Here is a 7,292-nt window from a genome sequence, read left to right on the forward strand (position 1 = left end):
TTTGAATTCAACCAATAAGGATTTATTTCCTAGAATATTTTCATAGGGAAAAAACAAATCTGCATAAATTAAACAAACCTATAAATTAAACAGGTGAGTAAATGCTGTGGGCTAGCTTGGTGAGTTCATGTTAACATAATGAAGCGTTCACAACAAACTGAACGACTGATGGAAGAAAAACAAAAAAGAAAACTACTGTACTATTCATGAGAAATGACCTCCTCCCAGGGACTCCCTCGGGAGTTACAGGTAACACTCTGCCATTAGTGATGTTTACCCTCCAAAAATAACCTTGTCGATAATCTCGTATTTTTAGCATGTGAAGTATCAAGTGAAATTACAGTAGTTGAACAGAAGTAAATATGATGATCAGCTGGCTTTAAGAAAAGAAGAACGTCAGAGGTGACGGCAAACGTAAGCAGAGCAGCTGGCGGAAGTAACGTTTCTCTGATAAAAGGCAAATAGTGTATGTGTGTGTGAGATGAAACCCTGGCGGTGCCATTTTAGCTGCTGCGCTCGAGCCTGGATCTGCTGAGGACGTGAAAAAAAAAAGCCAGCTGGATTTTCCTCCATGTCAGCTTTGCCGGGCGGCCTCGGTGGTGCGGCTCAGGTGGAGTATTTACAGTATCTAACCTCTGAAGGTCAACATATCAATCCTTTGCATGCACACGTGGTCCTCTTCACAACACCATCCCTCCTCCCATGATCTCCATCCTCTGTGGAGAAGACAAATGTGGGTACAGTGAGAGGCAGTAACCAGTGTGACAAAACACCGCAGGGACCTGTGTGACAACTGAAACACTAAAACTGGGAAACACTACTCGGTTAAACTAATTACCCATACTTAATTAATTGGCAGTTAGCTGCTGGTTTCAAGCTCTTATAGTCAGGAACACGTGGCTGTCACTGTGACAGGAAAATAAAGAAGCCTGAAACACTGCGAGCTGGAAAATGAGTGGACACTAGAAGGAGTTATACAGCCGACATCTGAAGACCTCCCCTCTGACACCTCAGCATATATCAATAAAAAGGTGCTTTGACCACCGTTAGAATATTTTCTGGGTTTTTTCTGGGTAGCTCCACAGGCAGACACCACCCTCACTAACTTCTGATGCAAACAGTCATTCATATCTCCCGTAAACAGGCCTTAAATATGACATAAACCACTCAGTGATGAAAAGAGCTTCAGATGTTACTCCAAGTCTGCTTTCAAGGGGTAAAGAGGTAAATGATGCCCAAGTTGGACTGTTTTCTAATTCACACAGGCCTACACACCAGTTAGCAACCATCAGGCAACCTTTCCCAACTGGTTGGGAAGTGGTTGCAGGAGGTTGCTGGGTAATACCAAGTGAAACTGGTAACAAAGTTACTTCCAGCTGTGCACTTATACAAGCGGTTGCCATAGCAACTAGCTCCGTATGTTTGATTCAGGGACATTGCATACTCTTCCTGAGGGAAATCCAGAAGGATGTGCATCTCCTCCCCAGAGCACATCAGGGAACTTTTGCTCACTGCACCTAAAACCAACTTGCAATCATTTTACTTGCAAGCAGACCTGCAAATGATTCAGTCACACTGTGAAGGAAGGAAGGAAGGAAACAGACTCTCAGCATTAACTGTTTGATGTTTATGTGCAGTCACCCCTCAAAGGCCCACTCTGAGGTATTTTAACATTAAAAAGGTAAGATTTTATTTGTTCCTGCATGTTACAAAGATGTTTCTGACGACCAAATAAATACATCATTGATAACGCAAGGTGTCTTCCATGACCTCAGGAGAATTTGAAACTAAGCCAATTCTGCCCCCTACTGAGCTAGAAACAGTAGTTCAGCAGGTTGAGGATCGTGACACGTCTGTTTTATAAGAACTTAATGAAGAAGCCAAAAAGCCTGAAAACATGAAAAAATTACTTTACAGACCAAACCTACTGGGCCATTTTTCAGGTATTGTGTTTCTGGCAGACAGCGCAGTGGTTCACACATTCACAGAACAAGTGAAGGGTCACCACTTCCACACACATCCCTTCAAAGGCTGCATTAGAAAGAATCTGCCAAATCAAACATGTAGAGCTGCTCACAGCAGCTTTTATCAACAAACAGTCCGATGAAGCCAAAAGCTGAGCTAATGGAAAGCTTGTGTCAGACTCTGTACCTCATTTTATTGGCTGTATTTTTAACTAGAATTACTCAAAATGTGAACAAAGTGTGAAAATCTGCTCAGTGGCAGATTGTATTGCTCCGTCATGACAAACAATGAGGTGTTTTTATTTTCCCCTGTAAACAAACCACTTACAGCTTTCCCTTTTTATTTGTAAGCAGGGGGTCCACAGAAATTTGGGGTAATGAGCTGCAGAAACCTTTATCTAATTTAATAAAGTTTAAGCCCAAACATCGGCTGTGCTGGTGGATTTCTTTGTGGACAAACTGAGACAAGTTTTATAAATATGAATGTACTTAAACTTTACACTTAAACAGAAGGGACAATTCTAAAGGTTAACGTCATCATTTATTATCATTTTTTACTATTACTACCATTATACCCATTCTTATTACTACTATCATTATTATTAATATTACTACAACTACTAAAAACACTGGGTACCAGCAGTGCTACCTGTCAGCCTCCTAGTACACACATCTATGGTATCAATTATAGAATCTGCATCTCAGCCCTTGTTCAAGTCATTGCATATACAAGATATTCAGAAAACTTGACCTCTGACCTTCAGGTCAAGGTCAAACTCATCTTAGATTTTTAGTAGATACAGTTAGGGTATCAATTTGAAGAACAATTTATCCCTGCTGCACGTTTACGACCTTACCTGCGGCGGATCTATGAACGCCAGCCAATCGGACGAGTGTGTCGGGAGCAGTCCCATCGACTGACACTTGTAGATGGCCAGCGCCGAGCCCAGGAGGTTTCCGATCAGGTAGACGAGGCCTTGGAGCCACTGCTGGCTGGAGCTCTCCAGCAGCTTGAAGGCTGAGGCAGAGAGAATGAAAGGAGCAGTTAGCATCCGGTCAGGAACATAAACGGTGTCCGAGCGCTGGATACTCACTGGCAGACATGGACATGAGAGCCTGGATGGGCCTCCAGGCCATCATGCACACCATCATGATGGGGAAGATGGAGATAGTGTTGCCCGACATGTACATGATGAACAGGTTCATGGGGATCTGCTTCAGGGGCCCAAGGGCCACGTCCCAGCACCTCTGCACCACAGCAAGACGAGAGAGTGGGCGGGGTCAGACCAAGTACCACATGTTTGATTTAAATCCCTGCTAAAGACCCTCTTACGTCCACCCAAAACTAAGCCTCGCTTTCTTTACTGAGCTCTTTTCTTTTCATTCTAAGCAGATCACCTTCATTCTAACACTCTTGTGAGGAAACATTTTGACTGTAGTCCTATCGTTTTAAATGTCCTATCAAAATAAAAGCGACTGTCTTTAAGGCACCTATTCCAAAGTACGGGCTGACCGCTCATTGTGAGAAGGCACATAGACTCTCCTCTGTGCCAGTTCCAAAATCCACATCCAGTTTCTGCCCAAAGTACTGATTCCACATGTTTGACAGAATAACTATGTACACCATGGTTATTATAGTCATTATAAAGCTAGTACAAAAACTATAAAACTACAGTAAAAACAAAATCTGGATGGTCACTGTAAAAAGATTTGTTATTGTGTTTATTTCTCACAAAGTAAAGCATAACTAATTCAGCAATGGTAGCTTCACCTATGAAGTTAAATAGACATTAAATCCACAGACTGGTGGTTGGGACCAGTCGAACAGGAGGGAAAATGTGTGTATCTGGAGCTTTTCTCACCTTCTCCACCAGGTTCTTGTCAGTCTCCTGGATGCTGGTGTCGGGGACCGGTTTCTCAGAGTAGCCGATGGGGTAAACCACATCTCCCTGACCGCCCTGCCGGTCACCGCGGCTCCTGCAGCGGGAATAAAAATGACCAGATTTAACCTTTATTCACCGTCTCATAAGCTCTGCCGTTTAATTTAATATCAGCATTTAAACCACTCAAGACAAGAGTGTAAAGCCCACATGCACACACTGTGAGGACGCCCAGGTAAACAAAGAGAAACTGGATTAGCTGATTTCTAAAAAGTTTGGAGGCAGAAATAATCTGTAGTTTAGGCGGGACATAAGTAAAAGGTTGCTAGTTTAAGTCTAGCAGGAGACACAAATGCCCTTTGGCGTTGAATCAAGATGAGCATTCGATGTACAACTTCTAAGTTTAGACAGGACACACTCCCAAACTGTTCACTGGGAATGGGACAATTACCTGCCAGGAAAGATTTTGAGCCATACTGAATGTAACACAATTACTTAAATTCTCAGTTTATGAAACTTTAAATAAAAGCAGCGACCTGTACTGAACTGAATGGACTTTTTTCAACTTTAATTACACCTGGAACACAGCAGTCTGGTAATGCAGGGAGGCAGAAATATTGAAAGGGACGTGCTGAAAAGTGAAACCATTACAGGATAACAGACTTGTTGTTTAATAATTCATTAAAGCCAGAATCATATCTTACATGTAAATTCGATCACCTGGACAGAGCTGTTACCTGCACTACTCTCACCTCTACGCCAGAGCTTTAGTCCACACCTCCTGGTGGTGTGGACAAATGTTCAGGGTACGTGTCAGTTTCCATTTACCTGGTGTTGCCCAGGCTCAGCTCCAGAGCCCACTTCATCCTCCTGGCACCGCTTCCTCCTCTTGTTGACAGAGCTCCTCCTCCTTGTCCTCCTGGAGACGCCATGGCAACCAACTACACTGCTGGACCTCGGAGACAGAAAGCACCTGCACAGATAGGATGCATAAATAACTGCAGACGTAAAAGGCTTGTGCAGCTTTCTGTTAAGCCAAAGACAAAATATGAGAATAAAACACCAGTCGATAAATGGAAGTCATTGATTTCAGACATCGAACAGGTTTCATCCTTTTAATCTTCCCCAAAAGGAAAACATTTTAACCACTTATTATAAAGTAATGTTACATTTAATCAGGAAAATAGAACCCACAAATCCATCAACACAGGCAACACTGCCTTAACCACACACAGCCACCTTTACTACTGCAGAAGCAGCAGCTATACAGTTGCTGTCACTTCAGACCTGTTTTAAATCTTCACAGAATAGATTAAAAGATGCTCAGTTGGTACCAAGAAGATGTTATGGACACCACTACACCACCAGCACCTGAACTGCAGATAAAGGCAGAATGGATCCATGCTTTCATGCTGTTTACTGGTAACTCTGACCCTACCATCTGAACGTCGCAGCAGAAATGGAGGCTTATCAGACCTGGCAACATTTTTTGTTGTCTAGTTTTTAAGTGCAGCACGGCATTTTCACTCAAAGAACTTGGCTCGCTACATATTTTCCATGCAAACTCTAGAGATGGTTGTGTGCCAGCAGATCAGCATTTTCTGAAATACTCAGACTAGCATGTCTTGCAGCAGCAAGCATGCCATGTTTAAAATCACTTAAATCAACTTACTTTCTTATCTGATGCTCAAGTTTGAACTTCAGCAGGACGTCTTGACATTCCTACTTGTCTAATGTATTGAGGGCAATGGAGAAAGAAAGGTGTACCTAATAAAGTGACCAGTGACCTGTCACCTTGTGTGTGTGTTTTAATGCTGTCAAATATCAAATCAAATCAAATCAAATCACTTTTATTGTCACATCACATGTGCAGGTACATTGGTACAGCACATGTGAGTGAAATTCTTGTGTGCGAGCTTCACAAGCAACAGAGTTGTGCAGAATACAATAATGTAAACAAGCAAAATACAAGAATGGCTACATCTGAAACTAATAAATATATGTACAATATATAATAGTATATGCATTTCTGGATGTGTATACTAATATTTTTCTACGTGTGTGTGTGTGTGTGTGTGTGTGTGTGTGTGTACACATATTTTACAAATTAAATAGAGTAAACAATAAATAAAAAATATAAAAAATAATAAGAGAAACAGAGAAGACCTTACTCTGCAACTAGCAGTGTGTGAACACACTGTGATCTCTACATGCTCTAACAGAGGAATGGCCCCTAAACAACATAAATTATTACTATCAGAGTTCCCAGTTTGTCTCCAACCTGTTCTTTCTGTAACAGATCGATCCTGGGATAACAGCCAGTTCTGTTTTTTCTGCAGATAAAATGTCGGAACAGCTTCGGTGTCTCTGCACCTGCTAACAGCGGCCACCTCTGTTGTTATAGACCTAAAACACTAAGCACAGTTTCCCGGAGAGCTAACATTAACGGTTCAAGTGTGTACTCAACACACTGCCAGCTATAAATACAAGCGAGCCGACCAGAAGCTAAGCAGGAGGTCACCAGCGCCTCACAACGCTGTCACTAAGCAGCACGTTATAGGTGAACGAGGCAGCGGAGCGTTATTTCAAAAAATGTTGTACCTTACAGAAACAGCCAACACTCTCAGGAGCTTCTTTAATCGGTGTCGTTTTAACGGAAAGAGTCAAAGCTTCCGACGTACGCTCAGGTTTAGATAACCCCCTCGTCGCTCTCTCGACGTTTCCGGGGCTCTAAATGATGACGCAGTTTGCTGATACGGATATTACGTCATATGTCCGCTAAAATAAAATAAAATATTTCCTCAAGGGGAAAATATAATAATTAATTTTACTTTAAGTTATAGAAAATAATTTGCGGGTTAAAAAAATTTACCATATACGGAGAAGACTTAAAGTGAATATTCATTTAAATAACATGGATGGTTAATTGTGGCAAGACTATTTAATTTGAGGAAAATTGAACGGCAGTTTTTCCCCCCAGGCGGTGTAGACAATATAATATATAATGTAGACTTCACATGCTTGTGATACCAGTGTTCTGTTTGTGGTCGATAGAGAAAATCCACAGAACAGTGTTAAAGGTATGATGGGTCAGTGATTTTTTGTTTTATTTTGATATATTGATAATGTTTCTTGTCGTTTCCCGTTTAAATATTATATATTATAGTTTATTTAGCGAAAGCTTCACTGGAAGAACGTATAGAAAATATACAGAACCCATGTTTTTAAGGAGCAGATTTGGGAAAATTATGATTATTTCTCACTCAGCCGTTTAAGAGTTGGGAAGCACAGCGGTGTGGATTTTTTGCTTCACAGCAAAAAGGTCCTGGTTTAAATCCACCATAACCAGAAGAAGATAGATGGACATGTCCCACATGTTTTAGATTTCTTGACAAATTTGAACAATAAAAAAAAAAAAAAAAAAAAAAAAGGCAAAAACACTAAGACA

The 7,292-nt window shown here is 41.3% G+C and overlaps 1 protein-coding gene across 1 annotated transcript; it reads right to left on the reverse strand.

Annotated features, from left to right (window-relative positions):
* emc4 (ER membrane protein complex subunit 4) lies at window positions 1-6,595 on the reverse strand. The gene is made up of 6 exons (XM_082525959.1): window positions 6,446-6,595; window positions 4,673-4,817; window positions 3,827-3,941; window positions 3,059-3,212; window positions 2,822-2,982; window positions 1-716 (listed from the first exon to the last, which is right to left on the reverse strand). Exons 2-6 carry the CDS (start codon window positions 4,774-4,776, stop codon window positions 681-683), a joined length of 570 nt encoding a protein of 189 aa, XP_082382085.1. The 5' UTR covers window positions 4,777-4,817; window positions 6,446-6,595; the 3' UTR covers window positions 1-680.
* Between the last annotated feature and the right edge of the window lie 697 nt (window positions 6,596-7,292).

Source organism: Aulonocara stuartgranti, assembly GCF_965226115.1.
Source record: "Aulonocara stuartgranti genome assembly, chromosome: 3".
NCBI lineage: Eukaryota > Metazoa > Chordata > Actinopteri > Cichliformes > Cichlidae > Aulonocara > Aulonocara stuartgranti.